Raw genomic sequence first — 23286 nt, 5'->3', positions numbered from 1 at the left:
CCCGGAAAGCTACAATCATGCCAAATTTCAACTTTCTACATCAACCGGAAGTATCTGATTTTGTGTCACTTCATGTAGTTTTATATATAGTTAGGATTTATTTATTTGAATTACAGGTGTAACAGACTAATACATTTATATGTAACTTCACTTGCTTGCTTTCACTGTAAGATTTCACAGGTAATCAATTTAAAATGTAGTTCAAGATGATTCATTCTTTACCTAATACTTGCAAAGAAAATAATTAAATAAAGTTATAACATACATCAGGTGTTATTAAATTTCAAAATTGTAAAACCACTTCTATAGTCCACTTCTATAGTCTTGTAAAACCATTAATAAAGTTTTTTCTTTCATAATAATTTGTATATACAGTAAGTATCGTAAAGAATACATCAGAAACATACTCTGGGGTCATCTCGCCGTGGAAACAATATGAGTCAATCTTTTCACTTGACAGGCAGGTCTTTCCTTCCACGTTCATTGTGTAAAACGTGCAAAACCATCATAGGCTGGGAGGATCCATCTCCACCTACTTACCCACTCCTCTCTTCCCCTAAGTCACGTTAACAGCACTCATCTAAAAGATTGCTCCATAATGCAGGCTAACGCGAGAAAGAGCCAAATCAGAACATGTGAACAGTGGGTAACTCCCAAGACTGCGCACGTTAATCGTGATTTCATTTTCCCTGTGGGTGGACTTTCAATGCGCGGGAGTACACCCGACAATGCACGGTACCACCAAGGCAGGATTCTACTTGCTTGGCTTGAGGAATATTCCATGGAGCTGCAGCGTATGAATTGGCCTCCTAAGTCACCGGATCTTAGTTTATGGGATGTTGTGGAACGAGCTCTTCGCACCATGACTCCTGCACCAACATCTGTGGGCCCATTATGGTATACCATCAGTAATATATGGTGTCAAATCGCCATGGAAATATATCAGTAACCACCAGAAATCATGCCACGCCGTGTCCAGCCCATCCTCTGAGCAAAAGGTGGACCAACAAAGTATTAGGTAGGTGGTCGCAATTCAGTAAGCACTCAGTGTATATGAAACAATAAGTAAGTATTTGAATAGGGAAAAGAAATGACAGAGTACAATTTGAAGGGGAATGCGATAGTGATGTTGCCTCTCATCAATATATTTTATATCTATCTACATATAAGAGATACTTAAGAAGGGACTCCACAAGGAAGTCGGTATTTCGATAGGAGGTAAAAGAATTACGTGCATACGGATTGCAGATGAGAGATACTTACCGCGATATATCTAAATTGAAAAGATGCTAGTGTGTTATAGATATGGGATTAGGATAAACGTTAGTAAGACAGAAGAAATTATAATTAAAATAAAGTGAAAAGGATGTAGGAAGGAAGAAAGTAGAAGTGACTAGTTATCGGTACATGAGTAGTATTATTACTGATAATATAAAATGCGAATGAGACATGAAAGCAAGGTATGAATTGCAAAAGAAGCATATAGAAAGCATAAAAGTATATTGTGTAGGTCTTTGAATAAAAAGTTAATAAAAGCTTCATAAAAAGTTTGTGTGGATTATTGTATACTGTCATTCAGAAACATTGACAATACTTTGAAACGGCTAAAAATAGATTATAAACTTTTCATATTTAGATATAGAGAAGAATGCTTCTAAAGATCAGGATCGAACGGAAAATAAATGAGGAACTGACAAAATTGATACTGGAGCAAAGAATAATTTTAGATTACATTAAAACCAGGAAGAGAGAGAGAGAGAGAGAAGGAACAGTATTAAGAGGGACAGTATAGAAGATACGGTGGAACGAATAAAAACGGGAGGCGTAATGGGTATAATTGATGGACAGTATTAAAACAGAAAAAAATGCTATGTCGAGAAAAAGAATAGGTTTCCTGTCGATCGTGATGCATAGATAGATCTAAATTTCCTGCCATGGCCTGTCCGTGTTGACATCGATTATAATTTAATTTCAACCAGATAGTGCTGCTGGAGGATCAATCAAGAAGGTTATATTTCCGTTCCTACATTGTCTTTGAAATGCCTCGAGGGCTACTCCGAAGCAAATTTCGGTTCACCGGATATGGTATACACGATATAACCGATTCTACTTCGTTACAACATAGTGAAATGAAACCAACAAAAAAGACGAGATAAATAGGCCTGGTCAAGATGTTCTCAGCAAAGCCAAAGATAGAATGAAGAAAAGCTGTATTTAAAAGAAACGAGACATATGAAAATTTAAACTATACTTTGACATGTAAAAACATTCTTTAACGAGACTGAAACATTACTCCAAATCACAAAGTTTAGAATAAGCAGAAAAACTAAGCTAATTTTTAAGAACTTTAAAATAACCTTGTAGTCAGTCCCTTCATTAAGAAGTAACCCAATCGCCTAAGGCTGTTGTTAAACACGACATGCAATAACACAAATTATAACTTCTACTATGGCTTCAAGCTATTTTATTCTCATGAGGTTTACAAAATTATATACTGCATAAAAAATAGACGCATGGTTCATAAAATTTAATCGGTATGGTAATTTTTCCTTCCTATTTTTATATACTAAATTATTTTTTATCCATTCGTTGTTAGAAATGCATGTGCTGATATATTATACTAATTTACAGGAAAACTTTTGATTGTGACCTTGTCAAAAATAGCCACTATTGGCTTACGTTGTTCATTTAAAAAATATTGAAAACTCGAATTTATATTATGAGAACTTCCTAGAACCATTAAACTTCAAAGAAGTTGTAAAGAGACCAACACATATCACTCACACATATATTTTGAAGGGTATATTTTATAAATCTAGTAGAATTAAAATATAAACTGCGAATGATCTTAGGAATCCTTAAATCGAAAATATTTGTAACTAAAAGCTATGATACGAGGTAGATACGATTAAGTTTTCTACTCTACAGAATTTAGGGTAGTGAAAGAAAATGTAAGAAAATAGTAGAAACACTACAAAATAATGAAAGTTTGCAAACAAAATACTTATAATTCATTTTTAGGCACTTCAGAATCCTTTTTTTGACTCTGGGTTAAAAAGTAAATTTTAAAAAGTAAATTTTAGTTAGAGACAGTTTTGAATTCAAGAATCATAGACACTCATAGAAAAACTACTATGTGGCAGTTTCCAATTTCAATATAGTACATATATAGATCGTTATTTATCAAAATAACGATAACGTCTGGAGAAAATACAGCCTAACTTATTATTAAGACATGGGACAACCGTTCGCTACAGTACAACTTTCCAAGGTGAAATTGAAACATGTAAATCACGGATGGTTTCCATAGGAACCATTTCTTATGCGGTGCAATACTCAGTTTTATAAACGAAGATAGAAGAGAATATTTCCTTCGGATTGTGAGCTCCAGAACTGACCACAAATGTTCAATAATATTGAGGTCCGTGAATTGTGCGGGCCAGGGAGATATTGTAGTTCATGTGGGTGTTAATGAAACTCCAGTACTGTCAGTTTGGTTCATTGTCACTTTGGAACATTGCGTCATTGTTCGGAAATAATACGTGACCCATAAAATGCACGTGATCACCTACGTTCACAAACGTCCACAAAATCACTAACATTAATATATCATGTATGCACGGTCCATCTAAATAACAGGAAATTGATGCCCACAGCCATGTTTCAAAGTAGGAACGAGACAGTTTGCAGTATTATGCCAGACACCTGAAGAAGTTAATGATTCTAAGTAGTGTTGCCCATGAGACGCCCACGAGACGAGAAATAAGGTTTCCTCGTCTCGTTTCTCAAATTTTGTAGAAGTCCTGTCTCGTCTCGTTTCTCGCCGATTCACGAAGATATTTCCTCGCCTCGTTTTGTAAATTTTATGTACAAGATTTATGCCCTAATACTTTTTAAAATTTCATCATCTATGATATGTCATACTTTTATCCTGGCATCTTTTTACGTGTCTAATCAAATATAAACAAATTTCTAAATACAAAAATACGGTTTATATTTGTCTCGTTTAGCATGTTTGGACCTGAAGTGATATAAAATTAGAATTTTGGTCATATTTTAGGCAAATTTGAGAAATATGTCTGTCAGTATTGCTAACGAAATTACTTGAAATTTCATCTCTTAGAAATATTTGGCCTTGTATAAGGCAATTTGAAAGAACTATCCAGTGGGAAAGGTAACGGTACTTGACCTGGGCAGCATTAACCACTTCGAATACAGAATTCACCACCTCAACCTTTATCTCTATCTCTGCTTTTCTCTTCCTCTGCAGTGATACCTAAAATCCAGTTTATTTGTTGCATATTAGTGGAAAATATTTCCAACGTATCCGGGGGAGACTAAGTACACGCGGGATGAAAGTAGTATTGCGAGATATACTGATAATCCACATTGAGCACAATCAAAAGAAAACATAAGCCCGGAAAATCCTCCCCTGACCATCTTCTGAAGGGGCCGCGGTGGCTTAATAGTAGAGCTTTCACCTCTGGTGCATGGAGTCCTTGGTTCGATCCCAGCTCACTTTATGGTGGAGAAAGATCGTGTGAATGGGTTTCCTCGGGGTTCTCCGTTTCCTCCCACTTTCATCATTCACCATTTCATTCATTTCTCATCATCACCGTCTAGCCGACACAACCGCGGAAAGGAAAACTTAAAGATTTCACCTATTTTTTTTTTTTACCATCTCCTGAAATCATCACTGGTACGTACTTATGATTAAAAAGCAATCGATTTATTTCTTTCTTTAGATTAACTTATAGGCATATTTTTTCGAATATGATGTATATTTGACAAATGTTAGAGAGAGATTTGTCGTAGAATCTGGCATCACCGGATTTCAAGATGTCTAAAGTTAAATTCTTCAGTAGTGTCAAGTTGCGTGGTTTTTAGTAGTTGCGTCATTTTAGCATTTGCTGGAAGGGGAGGAAAGACTTCGATACAAGTATAGTTTCTGGTTTTCTATTAGTATATAATTATAGTATTTGTTGAAATATGTACTCATGGGGTCATTTGCCTTCATTCCAGCAGGCTTAAAAATGCCTTTCCTTTTCGGTTATGTTTTATATTATACGTGGGTCGTTCAGTATATGTTCCCCTAAGCTGTAAAAAAATTATTTTTTAAGATACATTTATAAATACATACAGATGTAGGTGAGTGTGAGCAATGTGAGGAGAGTGCTAAATAACGATAGCCCTGATTTGTTGTAAAGCGTTTGAAGAAATTGGTATAACGGTGAAACAAATGCCTGAATCTCAATAGGGATTATATGGAGAGGTGAGGAAGGATCCACCTACACATGCATGTATTGTTTACAAATCTATCTTTAAAATATTTTTTACAGCTTAGCAGTGGCATATTATGGGGGCCTTCCGGGCTTAAGCCCCCCCGAGATCTTACTATAGTAAAGTAAATGAAATATCTTGCAGAATTTTCACATTTTCAAGCAACCCCCCCCCACGCCGAAAGTTGGCAAAACCCCCGCGAAACAAAATCATAAATACGCCACTACAGCTTAGGGAAACTTATAAATTGAACGACCCACGTATTGTCCCGTTTTCTAGGGTATAAATGCATGCATGCATATTTCAAAGATTTTAAGTCATAAAAATCCTAGCCCTAGTTGTTAGAATTCTTGCACGTCACGAGAGGTCTTACTTATTAAATATATATATATATATATATATATATATATATATATATATATATATATATATATATATATATATATATATATATATATATATATATATATATTAAAATCCAACTCGAAACTATGCCTGCCGACCAAAACTTGAAGTCTGGCTACAATGCTGATTAATGCTCAAATTTAAATGTGCTTCGATCCTTGTCTTAATAATAAACAGCAAAGCAAATCCGTGTTCATTATCATCACTTTACATGTTCAAATAGTTAAGTTGAAACAATATACAGTAGCTTAAGTTGCAATTAAATCGTCACAATACAGTAGAGCGTCGATTATCCGAAGTAATTGGGGGACATGGGTGTTCGGAAAACTGGTTTGTTCGGATAATCGAACTGTACATGTTTATTTGCCATGCGCGGAGCGGCACGCCTCAACTCTAAGCTGGCGCAGCTGTTGCTGTGAACAGCTTTGATACTGCCGCTACTTCTACAGCCAGTGCCAAACCGACAGAAGTGTGCTGATTGTTGAAACACAGCGACTGGCCGCTTGGCCGGTCAGCAGCGCCTTATGAAGGCCCCATTAGAAGCAATGTTCCGCCAGCGGTGGCTCAGTGCGGCGACTACTGTGGGAAACTTGGTTTGGGAGTGAGGGGGATGATGGACGGTAGGGTGGGAGAGTAACAGGTGCGAGCGAGTACACAGTTCGGTTAAGCGGTCGTTCGGTTGACCGACATTCGGATAATCGACGCTCTACTGTACTTTCAAATCTCCAAATTGCCTACTAGCGACATCTATTGATATCAGACAAATAGGCAACGCAGGCAGTGGCATCTGTTAGCGTGAATGTATACTATTAGGAGTAAGTGTAACGCACTGATATATCTGTCTTTTATAAATAGAATTTCATAACAATTAGTATATATAGAGAGAATTTCCTCGTGTCTGTGTGATTAGCGTACGCCTCATTCAGCGCAGAAGCCCTAGCTTCGATCTCCGGAGGGAGCTTATGTCGTCCAATTCCCCGGTAAGTTGTAGGTCTATGTCTTGTAACTTTCGCTGCTGGAAGGAACGTTTAACTTAAATCAAATCCAAACGAAGGAAATGTAGAGAATCCTCGATTCGTGAACAGGTCGCTTTACGAACAAGTTTGTGAACATTCATTTCCTCCACTTACGAACAATATTTTGGGGTACGAACGCGCACATTCGCGTATAGCCTAAATTCTACTCGCCCAGTACTGCTTTCTGCTTTTGCGTATTTGCCGTTAACATGTTAGAGCGCTGCGATCAAAATCTATATTTAGTTCTTTTTACACTTCTTGTGTTTTTTAGCCTTTGTATTATTTTGTTACTTACTTGGCTCTAGATAGAATAATCTTATCTTCATTCTATAGCATCACCACAGAAAACACTTAAAACTGTGAAAATAATTATAAAAAGCATACAGTTCCTACCATATTTCTATGGCTAGAACATATAATTGTATCTAGAAAAATGGGAATGGTGCGAACCTAAGAATAACAAAATTGTGAAGCTATTTTGTGATATACGAAGCTCAAAATATTATCACATATTTTGTGTTCCCTCCTGCTTGTACAAAGAGTAAGTAAAAATTTTGTAACTATATTAAAATGAAAATAATAATGGAAGACTCAAAGATATTGCATTGCGCGGAATTACTCAAACGTACAGGTTAATATCACTCAGTTGGAAAGAATTGTATGCAGATAAATAACAAGGTTTCAAACACCTAACAAGGTACATTCGCGAAGTGTCCCCTCGGGATTCATGTAAAACTGATTTAAATGCAAAGTTCTCCATGGCTCAATGTGTATTGTACTAACTTTAGAGGCCCATATGGGTAATTTGCATATTTATGAACCTTCATATACCCGGAATTCAATCATACACTACTATAACGCTTGGTCACAAAATTTCTTTTAGTTTATTTAGATGTAACTGAACATGAATGTGGACAAATGCAAAACAAATTGGATCAAGTACTGCTTCTCTCACATGTGTTATCCAGACCTACCGCCATCTTGGATCCGCCATATTGGATTCAACTTTCGTTTTTTCAAATGGGAATGGGTGCATGTAGTACACCAAATTCATATAAAATTTTCTCGGAAACTCATTGGTGTAGTGAGGTTTACGGTAGCTTGTACCATTTGCGAGATATTACATGTTAAATCCCTCTAGGCACTTTGTGAATAGACATTGCAGACTAATATCAGTTACGCTTACATTTTTGATGTTGACAAATCAAACAATTTATAACTGGAAAAGTATTGTAGGTATAAACAAACTCTCTACAACATTGGTGCCATAATCTTACAACATTTCCGTGAGTGATTGTTGTTACTTCCATATTATATTACAAGGAAGTGTTGTATTATGAACAAAATGCCTAATGTAAATCTAGATACGACCAGATTTTGGTGCAGATCTACCATATCCTATTTACGTCTGTGTGTCTGTATGTATGTACGTTCAGACAACATTTCGTCAACAATAAATCACGTAAAAGATCACATATACAAACGGGGCCCTGCACAACTTTTTAATGGTTGAATTTGTGAAGTGCCTCACATTTAACATGCAATACCTTGCAAATGGTGCAAGCTACCGTAAAACTCACTACACCAATGAATTTCCGAGAAAATTTTGTATGAATGTGATGTATCACATGCACCTATTCCCATTTGAAAAACCGAAAGTTGAATCCAATATGGCGGATCCAAGATGGCGGCAGGTGTGGATAACACATGTCAGAGAAGCAGTACTTCATCCAATTTGTTTTTCGTATGCCCACATTCATGTTCAGTTACATCTAAAGAAACTAAAAGCAATTTTGTGACCAAGAGTTATAGTAGAGTATGAATTTCGGATACATGAAGTCCCATAAATATGCAAATTACCCGTATGGGCCGCTAAAATTAGTACAATACACTTTGGGCCGCGGAGAACTTTGCATCTAAATCAATTTTAGACGAATCCCGAGGACACTTCGCGAATGTACCTTGTAAAACCAAAAAAACATTAGGCGCTCTAACTATAAATGGTTTAGTTAAGTGTGTATGCAATGCACTATGCAGTGACAAGACTTACATATTTCTCTTTGAACTGTTCGTACTTTGATGGGTTTCCTAAATTGAGTTCTAACTTCTACTGAAAAAATTTATGGTTATAAGAGTGCTTATAAGCCGTAAAAGAGAATAAAATTTCAAATGTATGTTTTGTCATTGTAGAAACTTGTCTCAAGATGAATTCGACCTGGGTGGAAACGAAGGTATGCTGTACGGAGATTATTTACAGCTGGACAAAATTCTCGATGCCCAACGAATGCTGAGTGAAGAAAACAATGAAAGGCCTGCCCATGATGAACATCTCTTCATTGTCACACATCAAGGTAACAAAAACCAGTGAAAAATATAAAATAATGTACTTTTAATATACTGTATATAGTGCTTGATAACGCAACACACATTAGCGGATCCAGATAAAACTTTAGAATGATATAGCTAAAACTGGTTAACTAACTGAAGATTGTGGTTTTTCAATCAGTAAAAATTAAGTTTGATAGTTTATCGCAGAGGCAGATCTAGAGGGTAAAAACTGCGGGGGGAGGGGGGGAAGGGGCCAGAACCTAGACTATGATACGTACATCATGAGTTTACTATGAAATTTGAAACATATATAAATAATAGCTTAAATATTTTTTTTTTACTAAAAAACTGGTGGGTCTAGGCCTCCCGGCCCCGGGCTAAATCCGTCACTCATAGGAAAATCAGGAAAACAAATTTATGTTACAAATTATCTGTAGGAAACTTGATCTGGTCTCTAGTACTTAATTATTATTGTTGCAAAGTAATATTTCCCGACCATATTGTTAAAAATGGGTGACAAAAAGGTTTTCGAATATCCTTAAAAATAACGTCACAACAGATTAAGGATTACGGATTTGCTAGCTCAACCCAACTACCCACTTCTTATACTTGATACGAATATCAAAAATTAAACTGAATTTTAATTTTGTATTTTGAAGAAAAGAGTTTCTCTTGGCTAAGTATTTAGCGTACGCGCCTTTGGTATAGAAGTGAGTTCGATTCCTGTCGGGAGCTCATGTGGTTCGTATTGCACGTTAAGCTGTAGGTCCAAATTTCATATAGCCTTGCTGCTGAAAGGAACGCTAAACTCGAAATCACATCAACTTTGAAGTGTAATTCTGTTAAATACCTGCATTTGAAAAATATTTTTAGTGCTGTATTAATATTTTTTATTTTTTTTTTCACACTCAACAATAAAAGTTCAATAATCATGTGCAAAGATTAGACACGTTATAGATCTCATTGAGCTGAACAAAAGGAATGTGTAAGTGTAATCCTCATTTGTTGTTTTTGAGAAAATCAAGGAAAATGATTTTTTGTAACCCTGAAAATTGATGCTTTACAATAATAACGACATCCGTTAAGATGAAACTGAGACAATGGAGTTTTAAACTTTTAAGTGTTGGAATTGCAATAATAATACGTAGTCTTATCTTAGTAGTTCTAAACAGTTATTGCGCGCGTCGCTCCGGATAGAATATGAAGGTAGTTTTCGCGTTGTTACTATGGAGGAAAGCAGGTAAATTGTCTTACTGTTCTGCATTTTGTTTCTGTGTGTGTGCGATAGAGAGAGAGAAAGAAAGAGAAAAAGAGAGAGTGTGTGTGAAAATAAGATTTTCTTTTTAACTCTTGTGTTAGTTTAAATAGTTAAGGAGCAATAATAAAATTAGCAGTGCTATTCGTATATTGCATTCAACATGCGAAATTCTTTTGTTCCCATTGTACATTGGTGTATCGTAAAAACGATGCTCAGCATTTATGTAGACCACTTATGAAATTACGGGAAGAAGTCAAATTTACTTCTTCCCGAAAATTTTCGGGAATTAGAAGTAAATATTGGTTGGTTAGATTAGAGTGTAGGATCCATTTCAGCAACGAGGCTATATGAGATGTAGGCCTAGAGCTTAACGTGGGATCCGAACCACATGACCTCCTACTGTGAATCGAAACCGCATTCCAAAGCGTCAAGTACGATAAATAAATGTTGTTTCGATGGGTTTATAGATATAAATGGGAGTATAGACTGAAAATGTAACGAAAGTCAAAATTGCTGACCACGCTTTGATATTTTTTCTTGTATCTTTAATGGAATCGTTGGTTCAGTATCGCCATTAATTATGCAAAAATGTTGCACAAGGGTTCAGTTTAGAAAAGATGCTGTTGTAGACTGTTATACTAGAATGGTTGCTTAATCTTGCCGTGGTAGTAGGCTTAGTAAGGAATTTTAGAAAGAACTTGACATTTCGGGAAAGTAGGACGTCAAAACTCTATAATAAATCCTTATGATTCAAATAGAAAAACCTTTCCTCTAAATGACATTTGCCACAAAATTAAGTGCGCGAAAAGTCATTTTTTTAAATAATAATAATAATAATAATAATAATAATAATAATAATAATAATAATAATAATAATAATAATAATAATAATAATAATAATAATATAATAATAATAATAATAATAGAATAATTTCGAATGGAATAAAACGCAGAATTTGTCTACTACCAGAAACTGTATGAGGTTGAAAACCATAGGCCTACGCATGGGAGGACTATTGAACCATCATTAAGTCAGGAGTACATACAACCTAAAATATTAAAAATATATATATAAAATAAAATAAAATTGAAGACTTTGGAGCAAAAGTTGTCAAATCCAAAAAGTAAAAGTGTAAAAGAGATATCTTGGTTTCTCATCATCCAATTTTCTTCAAACTTGGCACATATATACTAGAGCGAAAATAAATCGACACGTATTTTTTGTTTCTTTCGGAAAAAAAGGTTGAGGACAAAGGTCCCCTTTTCAAAAGAGGGTCCCCTTGATTGAAAGGGTCACATTAAACAAACGAAACTCTGCCGATGCAAAGATGACTTCAAAGTAGGAAATCGCAGATTTTGTCATTTTTGCGAGAAAGGGGTTGCAGGGGCAATGAAAGGACTCCACACAATCCTTACGAAAATTGGATTTCCGTGAAATTGTTTGAAACCGTGATATGTTGTAGATATGGTCTTAATGAGAAAAAGTCTCAATGGGCACAACCACTAATCACTGACCGTTTGGTCACTACAGGGCCACTTTTTTGAAAACAGCGTAAGATAACGACATTCTGGATTTCGGTAAAAATGACTGAAACCGTTATATGTTGTAGATACTGTGACCCTGAACAAAAGTCTTAATGGGTATAACCACCAAGCACTGACCGTTTAACCACTTGTTCTGAAAGCAGCCGAAGATAGTGATATTCTAGATTTCGATGAAAATGACTGAAACTGTGATATGTTGTAGATGTCGTTTAATAAGCACAACCACCAATCACTGAGCGTTTGGCCATTACAGAGCCACATTAAAAAAAATAAAATAAAAATAAAAAAAACAGCAGAAGGTAAGTATACTCTGGAATTTTGATAGAATTGTATGAAACCCTGAAAAGTCCTATCCCACAACCCGGAAAAGAAATGGGAAGAGTAGCGGCCATCATCATTTAAGCATAGACAACATTTAGATGTTCATCTTGCGGAACAAAGGAAAACCCTGGAATGCCCTAGACAGTTTTTTCTCAGGATCACGACATCTACAAGATATCACAGTTTCATTCATTTACACCGAAACCAAAAATATCGTTATACCCGGCTGTTTTTAAAAATCTGGGCCTGTAGTGGCCAAACGGTCACAATTCGATGGTTGTGTCCATTAAGACATTTTATCATAATCAGATCTTAAACATCTTACCGAAATCCAGCCAGAACAAAATTATACTCGCCTGTTTCAAGAAAGTAGTTCTGTAGTAACCAAACAATTAGTGATTTGTGGTTGTGCTCATTGAGACTTTTCTCAGGATGACAATATCTACAACATATCACTATCATTACCTTCGGCTCGGTGCTTTAAAAAGAATGGAATAGTAGTGTCCAAATGGTCAGTGATTAGTGATTGTGCCCATTAAGACCTTTTCTCAGGATTACAATTTCCACAACATATCACATTTCAGTCACTTTCACCGAAATCCAGAACATCACTATCTTCGGTTGCTTTCAAAAAAGTGGCCTCGTAATGGCCAAACTGTCAGTGACTGGTAGTTGTGCCTATTAAGATTTTTCCTCGGGGTCACAATATCTATAACATATTACGGTTTCAAGCAATGCCACAGAAATCCAGAATACCGTTACTTTCTGTTTCCAAAAAAGCGACCCTGTAGTGGCCAAACGGTCAGTGATTGGTGATTGTGCCTATTGAGACTTTTTCTCAGGATCACAACATCTACAACGTATCACAATTTCAGTCATTTTCAACGAAACCCAGAATATCACTATCTTCGACTGCTTTAAAAAAAATGGCCCTGTAGTGGCCAAACGATCAGTGATTGATGGTATTGCCCATTAAGACTTTTTCTCAGGATTATAATATCTACAACACATCACGGTTTTAGTCATTTTTAGCGAAATACAGAATACCGTTACCTTCAGATCTTTTTTTTTTTAAAAAAAAAAGTGGTCCTGTAGTGGCCAAGCTGTCAGTGATTGGTGGTTGTGCAAATTGAAACTTTTTCTCAGGATCACAATATCTACAACATATTACGGTTTTAAGCAATTCCACCGAAATCCAGAATACCGTTACCTTCGGTTCTTTTTTTTAAGTGGCCCTGTAGTGGCCAAACGGTCATTGATTGGTGGCTGCGCCTGTTGAGACTTCTTTCAGGATTACAATATCTAAAATATATCACGGTTTCAAGCAATTCCACCAAAATCCAGAATAACGTTACCCTCTGCTGATTTCAAAAATGTGGCCCTGTAGTGGCCAAACAGTCAGTGATTGGTGGTTGTGCTTATTGAGACATTTTCTCACGATCAAAACATCTACAACATATTACAGTTTCAGTCATTTGCATCGAAATCTAGAATATCACTATCTTCGGCTGCTTAAAAAAAAAGTGGGCTCGTAGTGGCCAAACGGTCAGTAACTGGTGGTTATACCCATTAAGACTTTTCTCAGGGTCACAGTATCTACAACATATCACAGTTTCAGTCATTTTAACCGAAATACAGAATGTCGTTATATTCGGTTGTTTTTGAGACTTTTTCTTATTAAGACCATATCTACAACATATCACGGTTTTAAACAATTTCACTGAAATCCAATTTCCGTAAGGATTGTGTGGGGTCCTTTGTCATTTCGAAGGGGGCATTGCTCCTGCAACCCTTTTTTCGCAAAAACGACAAAACCCGTATTTCCTACTTTGAAGTCATCTTTGAATCGGCAGAGTTTCGTTTCTTTAATGTGTCCCTTTTAATCAAGGGGACCCTTTTTTGAAAAAGGGAACTTTGTCCCCCTTTACCTTTTTTCCGAAAGAAACAAAAAATACGTGTCGATTAATTTTCGATCTAGTATATATGTGCCAAGTTTGAAAAAAAATTGAAGGAGTGAGCGCAACAGTGGTCTAACCCACATTTTTTGAAAAAAATGGAGAAAAATCAAGTTAAAGTTAAACACATGTGCTTTTTGTACAATGTACCAAAAGCAACCACAAGTGGTTGAATGTGTCATATGTTGTACATACATATATTGCACAAAAAAACCACATGTGTTTAACTTAATTTTTCTCCATTTTTAAAAATGTGGGTTAGACCACTTTTGTACTCACCCCCTCAATTGGATGATGAGAAACCCTTGTGAAGGTATCTCCTTTACACTTTCACATTTTGCACTTGAGGGGTTTTGCCCCAAAATCTTTAGTACTCTTTCTTGTGCGTTCAGGCAGGAATTCATACCTAAATTAGAATTTAGAAGCTCTAATTTTCTTTCTTTCTTTTTTTCTTTTAGTGACACTAACTGTGTGGAGGAAATTTGTCACAAGTCAACTTACATTGTACGGTATTTTTCTTATATGAAATTAGAATGTAAATTGATCGAAACGAAGGCTGGGAAATCAGGTACAATTACAGTTTATCAGGATAGTGTGAAGCACAGTATACCTTGACCAATTAATTTGACCAGTGTGGAGAATAATTACACTTCATATAATTTATTCTGTTTCTTTTCTGTTAAACAAATCCGTATGTTTCCTACCAAATGTACGAAACTCGTCTCTACGTCCTATGGTTAGACAAAATGTCTAAATGTTCCTAGGGACAGGTCCTTACAGTTGGCAACACTGTACTTTATAAATATACAAATATTCATGTTCAAATCTAAATACTATCTAAATCAAACCTATGTTCAAATCAAAAAATCTTACGGCCCTTGTTTTATTTTGAAGCAACTAAATTGAAATAATGAAGTTCTAAGTTGAAATTAAATTGTCAAAATAGTTTTCAAAAGGATTGTTTGATTTAAATCCAAATAGTTTATATCACAATTTAAATCGAATGATTTAAAAATCTATGATCTAAAGTAAATTTATTTTGACTAAAACAGAAATAATATCCGATATTTCTGATTATTCGGAGATACCAATCAAATATAAGTTTGAAACTATCATCTTAATTCGTATAATGATAGGATCTGAATAATGCAAGTTAAAACAAAGTATATAGTTTTTTTTTTTTTTTTTGCGAAGATTAAAATACAACAAAGTATATAGTTAATTGACCAACAATTTTGACAATGTATGCCTAATGATTTAATCATTTGTACAGGTGACTTAAGAGAAAAACTTGAGTCCATTTAACATTTAATACTCATAATTTTTAGTTCAGAACTGTTCATATCGTGATAAAACCAACTGGAACGTTTACAAATATACTTTTTGTACATAATTAGTACATACCTCAAATTTTTATTTTATCATGTCACTTTACGTATCCCAAGAAGGGAGAGGGGTTCAAAATATATGCCAAAAATAGTGTCTCAGAGACCTCTCGAGTTTGGAAAATTAAACTTGGTAAATACATCAATCGTTCAAAATAATTGACACATGTCGCAGCTTTTTCAAAACTTTCGCTTCTAAGGGAGCAGGGAGGAATTTCTGTAATTTTCTCTCAATATTCAAATTGACATTGTCTCATCATCACGGGAAAATAGTTTAACCATTTGAAGTGATTTTATGAACTTAGTTAGCATTCGATTGAGTACATTTTTATTACGTCATTTCCATTAAAATATGTAACTTGAGGAGGGTGGACGTGTAGCTTCAAAATGTATTCCAAAGATAGTTTATCTCAACGAGTCTTTCATGTTCGGAAAATGAAATTTTGTATATAACCTCCTTATTGTAAATACATGGCCATATACTCTAGCATTTTAAGGCTGATTTACGTCAAAAAATATAACAAAAACATTGTTGATAATAGAAATGTTTCAAATATTTTCATGTGGATTTTCTGAAATGGTAATAATATTGTTACTAACATGTTAGTGATAAAAATGTTGGTAACTTTAATGAGGAATATACGAATTGTTAATAACGATGTTGTTAGTCACATTTTTGTTATTAACGTGTCACAAAATCCATTCGAAATCGTCAGGAACATGTTAATAGCAACATAGGAATATCTTCAGGTATACAGTGTAAATTCATGGATTCAACGGAGAAGCAATATATTGGTATGGCAAGTAGACGGAAAAGGAAAAAAAAACGAGTTTAGAGAAAACACAGAGAGATTAATTCATGAAGTTACTAGAAAGAGCTAGTGTACACGGAATTTCAGTGAGCGGAATACAGAAAACTTATTGTATAACAGTACTCTCAAATGTGTTTAATGAAACTTGACTTTCAACAGTACAGCCACATCCAGGGACGTACGTAATATTTTCCTGTGAGGGGCCCAACATGTTCGATTTCATACATGAGCTTAGCAAATAAATACCTTCTATTATTATTATTATTATTATTATTATTATTATTATTATTATTATTATTATTATTATTATTATTATTATTATTATTATTATTATTATTATTATTATTATCAGTGGCACATTAGGAAAAATTTGCTGAAACTTCCGGGAAAACATATACTGAAATATCTTATGTGTCACCTTTATTCACTGCGTTCACGATATCTACATTTGGAATTCACATATATTTCGTTCACTTCGTGAGGAATTCACGAAGTGAAGACCTCACCACTTCGCCGTTGCGTTAGCAGAAGGAAACAATTACTATCCTAAATTAGGGTTGAATATAAGATATTGACAAAAATTATAGCTGCTAATGAGCACTAGAAATATGGGAAAACCAAATGAAACATGAATGTGGGAAAGCCATCTACAATATAATTTGATAGTTGTAAGACCGATATTTTTTCGAAATAGATGGAGGATCAATAGTTATGACTTCAACTATGTAAGTCGAGTTAGAAGGGATGTTTTTATGGCATTCCAGATCATGGTCGCCACCTTGAAATCCGCCATATTGGATCGACGTCAATTTTTTTAAATGGAAAGAGGGCCATGTGAGGTATCAAACAACAATGATTTTCTTCACCCAATCGCATACACTAATTAGTTTGTCCATATCTAGAACGGTTTACAACTTACAGTTCTTTGAATGCTGAGAAATTCGTTGTTTGTAGCAGATAACAGATAACTACAGTGACAATGAACATAGCTCCAGAGACAGCATTCTTACAGGACAAAATTACGGCAATGCAAGAACTGCAATTTCTCAGCATTCATAAAGTGGTTCTGACCTCGCCACCTCGTGTGTGCGTTTGTACATTCAACTGAAACTATGAGCAGTAGGGACAGCACGATGAAGAGAATAGAAATATTGGTTGCCAATGGCATTCCTGGCTGGCCGTAGCAGCTACGGTATGAGGTAGGAGCTTACTTGCATCGTATACCATTCTAAAGCGACAAACTGTTTGTAAGGAGACAAGTGCAGGAAATATTTATTCTCACTGTCAGTTCTACCCGTGAACTTGGAAGTGTTTGAGAAATAGTTGTTTCGTTTATTGCATTGTGCCTGTAATTCTGTGAGGTGCGTGCGTGTGTGTGTTAGGGAGAGTGGGTGCAGGTAACAAATATAGACTAAAAACAACACGATATGACGTTAAATAAGGCAAATATTGCCATGTACCTCTTGCAGCAGTTGCAGACATTACACAAAGCAACAAATGTATCAGAACAGGAAAGAGCAATCGCAGATGACATAATTTGATTCCTAGCGGATGAAGAACTGGAATTCGAATGGAATACACTCTGGATATTCTAGAGGAGGCACATCATGAGATAAACAATCAAGAAGCTAGTGTGAAAGCGGAAGAGGGTAATCACACAACAGACTCCGAAAATGCCGACAGAACACCAAGTGTCCAAGAAACTGCGTCAGATGCATCACTTTCATCACCAGCGAAACGCAAGAAAGGCGCTTCACTCTCGGTTGAGAAGACGGAACAAATTATTAACTACATGACACAACATCCAAACCACGGTAAAAAGACAATATGTAACCGATTTCGCATTAGCGAGTGGACCTATGATGGTGTTGTTAAGAAAAAAAAAATAAAAGACTATCACGCGAAGTCAAGCGTTCCCTTTTTACAGGAGGCATTGTACGTGCAGTTTATTCACGCACGTGAAGTACTTTTCCAAACGGTATCAGACAGTGATCCAGGCCCGTATCCACGGGGGGTCAAGGGGGCCGACCCACCCCTAAACTTTGGCTGGCCCCCTAAAAGTTTCACGGTAGGCTTGAAAATGAACTAAAATATGATGATGAAGTATAATATGATTGGGTGGGGCCCCCCTAACTTCTACCCCCGCACCCCCTAAATTTTGGGGCTGGCTACGGGCCTGCAGTGATCTTCAGCGAATGGCATGCCACGTTGCGTATGATATTGGGTATAAACAGTTTAAAGCCTCGGAGGCCTGACTACTGAACTTCAAACGGCATTACAATATCGACTACGGAAAGTGACAACCTTTGAAACAAGACTTCATCATGAGCGCCAGCCATACCTAAAGCAGACCGATGAAGACTACGTTCACAGCATCAAACAGACGTAGCCTAATTTTGAGTTTAAATATGTCCGTAATGCTGACCAAAGTGATTTTCAATTTGAAATGCATCGCCCGAGAACTTTGGATATAAAAGGCAAAAGGAAAATCGAGGCTCTTGCAATAAATGTAAATGCTATGACACATTCCTACACAATCATGTCTTTAATTAATTTAAAGGGAGAGTTAGTTGGTAAGCTGTTCATTGTTCTCCAGGAAAAGAACGGACTAGTGCCTGTAAGATTGCAGACTGGATTTAATAGGTTAGTGCAGAAACTTGGCAATATACATGTGACAGCATCAACATCTGGTAAAATGGGATTACATGAACTGCGAGAAAGGTATGGTGAATTGCTATTGGCCGAATGAAGGGAGTAGGAATTCACTTATGGAGGATAGTTGAGAATCATTTAATAATGAAGAGGTGCGACGTACAACAGCTCCACATGAGAAATCAATGGAAATGCGACAAATTCCAAAAGGCACCAACGGTATATTTCAACCTTTGATTTTTTTTCAGACAATACAAAACATTGGCGTTCCATATGTGATTATGCAATAAAGGACGAACATTTCCATTCAAAACTGCATGACAGAGATAGTCTACTATTGTCACTCTGCATTCCCTTGTATACAATCAATTTCAGTCTCCTCGCTTCACAGGAATGATTCAATATGCATTTTGTAAATCAGTATATACTTATGATCCGATCGAATGGTTCGAGGTGCCGGAGAAGTGCGCTTTCAATATTCCCGTCATTAACTTTTGTGATATTTGTGACGCTTCATTTTTTATTAGGTATTCATGGTGCTATGCAAAATTTTCTTTTGACCATTTTATGAATGCTGAGGACTTGCATTTCTTGCATTGCCGTAATTTTGTCCTGTAAGAATGCTATCTCTGGAGCTATGTTCATTGTCAGTATAGTTATCTGTTATCTGCTACAAACAACGAATTTTTCAGCATTCAAAGAACTGTAAGTTGTAAACCGTTCTAGATATGGACAAACTAATTAGTGTATGCGATTGGGTGAAGAAAATCATTGTTGTTTGATACCTCACATGACCATCTTTCCATTTGAAAAAATTGACATCGATCCAATATGGCGGATTTCAAGATGGCGGTCATGATCTGGAATGCCATAAAAACATCCCTTCTAACTCGATTTACATAGTTGAAGTCATAACTATTGTTTCTCCATCTATTTCGATTTGTGGTGGACAAACACCGTGTGCGTGGGTTTTCTCGGGGTTCTCCCGTTTCCTCCCACTTTCTTCATTCCACCATTTCATTCATTATTCATCATCACCGTCTCCTTTAGCCTAACCTGCATAACCGTGGGACGTAAAACTCAAAGATTTCATTTTTTTCATCTATTTCGAAAAAATATCGGTCTTACAACTATCAAATTATATTGTAGATGGCTTTCCCACATTCATGTTTCTATTTGGTTTTCCCATATTTCTAGTGCTCATTAGCAGCTACAATTTTAGTCAATATCTTATATTCAACCCTACTTTAGGATAGTAGTTGTTTCCTTTTGCTAACGCAACGGCGAAGTGGTGAGGTCTACCTGTTAGATACTTCATTCTATTTTACATACAGAAACTTAACATTGTGCACGAAGGGACAAAAGTGAAAAAAGATTTAATAAAAGTTTACAGTAGCAGAAACCTTCGCAAAATGAACCATTTAATAAGATCTATAAATATAACATAGCATAACAAATTTAGGTAAGAAAAGTCATGTTTCTAATTTTTCATTCAGAAAACTGATAAAACTTATTAATTTAATATTACGCTCTTTCTAAAATATAGAATTGTTATGCGTAAAACATCTATGTATTATTATGTACAAACTCCGAAATATTATTTAAATATTAAGATCTATATTGTGGTTTCAATTGCCAATAGACTCGAATGCATAAAATATAATCAACATAATAGAATATACATTGAAAATGTTCTATTTAATCCTTCTTTTTAAAAAATCAGTAAATGTTTAAACAAAATTGGCCCAATCATTTCTGAAGTAATCACAAATATCGTCATATCTTTAGATACACACTCATATGGAAAATAAAACCTTTCAATTTTCTTTACTATGTAAATAGACTTGTTAATTGAAACTGACGATATTAATATAACGTTTTTCTAAAGGAAATTATAGACTTGTATATAGGAAGCTACTGCTCGCACGGTAATTGAATTGCTCCCCCGAACAACGTTGCAAGTGACAACAATCCAAGTTTACAGAAATCGAAAAAAAAGTATATGTTTATTATGTATAGGCTTTAAATTTACTTTATCAGTTTCAAATTATGAATTTATATCAAATGATGTTGCATAGAATTGGAACTTCTATTACAGTACCTTTGTTTTATTAAAATCTCAATGTGACAGAAATTGTCGCTTGCAACGTTGTTCGGCGGATCTATTGAATTATCTTACATTCATGGTAACTAGAATCATTGTTCTTAAAATGAATCAGGTTTTTCAATGATATCATTCACACAATCCATAAAAGTTAGATTTGTATTTACTTTACAGCTGAGTTTAATCCATAAAAGCATAAGGAATTCGTGGAAAATTGACAAGATTTTTTTTTTTAAATTCGGATACTCATACTGGGGGTTCACGTAGATATATGTATACACGAAATGCATATCAAAAAATAGTATGTGTCCTAGGCTATACGTTTGTCAAGAAGTATTATGTAGTATGAAAAACATTCAAACCACATGTAATATAAATTTGACAAATTTTAAAAGATAATTCAAGTTCCTCCTCGTACCCTAATTAACTTTTAGTTTTGTTGTTTGTATGTCATTATCTTTAAAATAAATCAGGGTTTACACATATGTGTAAAACAACTGTCCATACATTCAGGGAAAATGTTCCCATTTTTTTTTTTTTTTCGCTTGGAAAACCAGCAGTCCAAGTAAATTTTCTGTGAAATGGGCTTGGAAGGCTACAAACATGACCAATTTTATCACTGTAGCTCTACCTGAAGTACTTAATAATCATGGGATGTAGAAGGTTTTCAATTAAAATAGCATGCGAAACATTTTTGTGTTCCCAATAAAACACCACTAAAGTTATTTTTTTTATATTTACTGATTTACTTAGATAACGCTGTCAGAAACTTAGAAACCTTAGAAACCGAATTTTAATTATTTATCCACTTGCAATTATTTAAAATATGATATGTCCATTTAAAAAAAATACCCGTTTAAATAATATGGGGAAATTTTTCATGTCCTCTTTTCCTCCTGAAAACGTTTTATATATACTTTTTTAAAAAACAATTTTCCTGCTGCTTTCTCTTCTAAAGCTATTGGAAGTTCGCCAAATTCCAATTTTCCACGTAAACTGAAACTACTCACGATCTTGTGTCATTTCATGTAACTTTATATATTATAAATTGGTTTAATTTTAAGAAAGCACTTTCTTTTGTTCTCTTTCTCACTTCTTTGATTTCAATATAATATATTCATTTGTGATTAAAGTTTGTTAAAAATGTTACAATGTTATAAGGCGTACGTGTCGTACAGTCAGTTTCGTAAGTAACAACTTGTTAGTTTGATTGCATCTTATGGAACCTTTTAGGATTGCTATATGAATTGAACGCCGATCAATTAATATCGACCATAATTCAAGAGAAAAATGAAATAGATGCAAAATGAAGCAGTGGTGGGTTTTAAGAAAAGTCACATCAGTTAAATTTAAACTTCTAACTAAGGGAACAAAACTTACCTAATACATGACTACTAGTTCTTGTATGCAAGAATTAAAACATTAAGGAAGTTTTCTTTAATAGTTTGAAACAGGGTACGAATTACCGGGGGATGAGGAGGATTTCCCTCCTCAATCACATGTTGTTCCCCCCCAAAGAAACCAACTGAAGTATCCCCACCGGAGATGCTCGTCCTCCCCACTCCAAACCATGGTTAGTATAATTTCAAATTTCACTGATTTTTGTCATTTCTTGTAAGTTTAATCTGCTAGCCGTATTTCGAAATGAGAGATGTAAACTATTCAGTTTTGGTCTTTTCTAATTTCCTCTTTTTTCACCGCTGCTTAGTTGAACAATATTATTATGACCTGCAACCGTATCCTCATACATTTTAGTTCGTTGTCGTTCGTGAATTTGAATATATTAATTGCGCATAACAAAGTCACATATGGATTTATAAATGCTCTTAGAGGTTGGCCAAGAAGAAGTAAACAAATAGCTTCTTCCACCAAACTTGGCGAAGGCTGGACGTGTCATATTCATCCTCTACATTTGTATCGATTATCATCTTGTTTTAATTTTTGTTATATTTCATTTTAGTTTGCATAATATTCGTAATATTCAATAAATAGAACAAATGGGCTTCATAGAATGACTATTGCCTGAACATTACTACCTTTTACAGTTTATGGAAATGAACTTTCTTTTTTAACACACCCCTTATACATAGTTATTGAGTTGACTTTCAGTTTAACGTCCCTTTCAGCAGCGAGGCTACATGAGACGGGACCTACTGATTAACGTGGAATCCGAAACGCATGAGCTCCCGCCGGGAATCGAAACCGGGTCTCCCACGCTAAAGGTG

At 35.2% G+C, this 23286-nt stretch overlaps 1 protein-coding gene across 1 annotated transcript in view; it reads left to right on the top strand.

Moving 5' to 3' along the window:
• Positions 1 to 8886: 8886 nt before the first annotated feature.
• Positions 8887 to 23286, top strand: part of v (Tryptophan 2,3-dioxygenase vermilion) — a 114351-nt gene continuing 99951 nt past the window's right edge. The window contains exon 1 of the mRNA XM_081738774.1: positions 8887 to 9052. Coding sequence (XP_081594900.1) covers positions 8935 to 9052 — 118 coding nt within the window. The 5' untranslated portion in view covers positions 8887 to 8934. The remainder of the gene's footprint in view (positions 9053 to 23286) is intronic.

This window comes from Thermobia domestica, chromosome 14 (assembly GCF_964235325.1).
Source record: "Thermobia domestica chromosome 14, izTheDome1.hap1.1, whole genome shotgun sequence".
Taxonomy (NCBI): domain Eukaryota; kingdom Metazoa; phylum Arthropoda; class Insecta; order Zygentoma; family Lepismatidae; genus Thermobia; species Thermobia domestica.
This window is presented reverse-complemented; position numbering and strand designations above follow the sequence as displayed.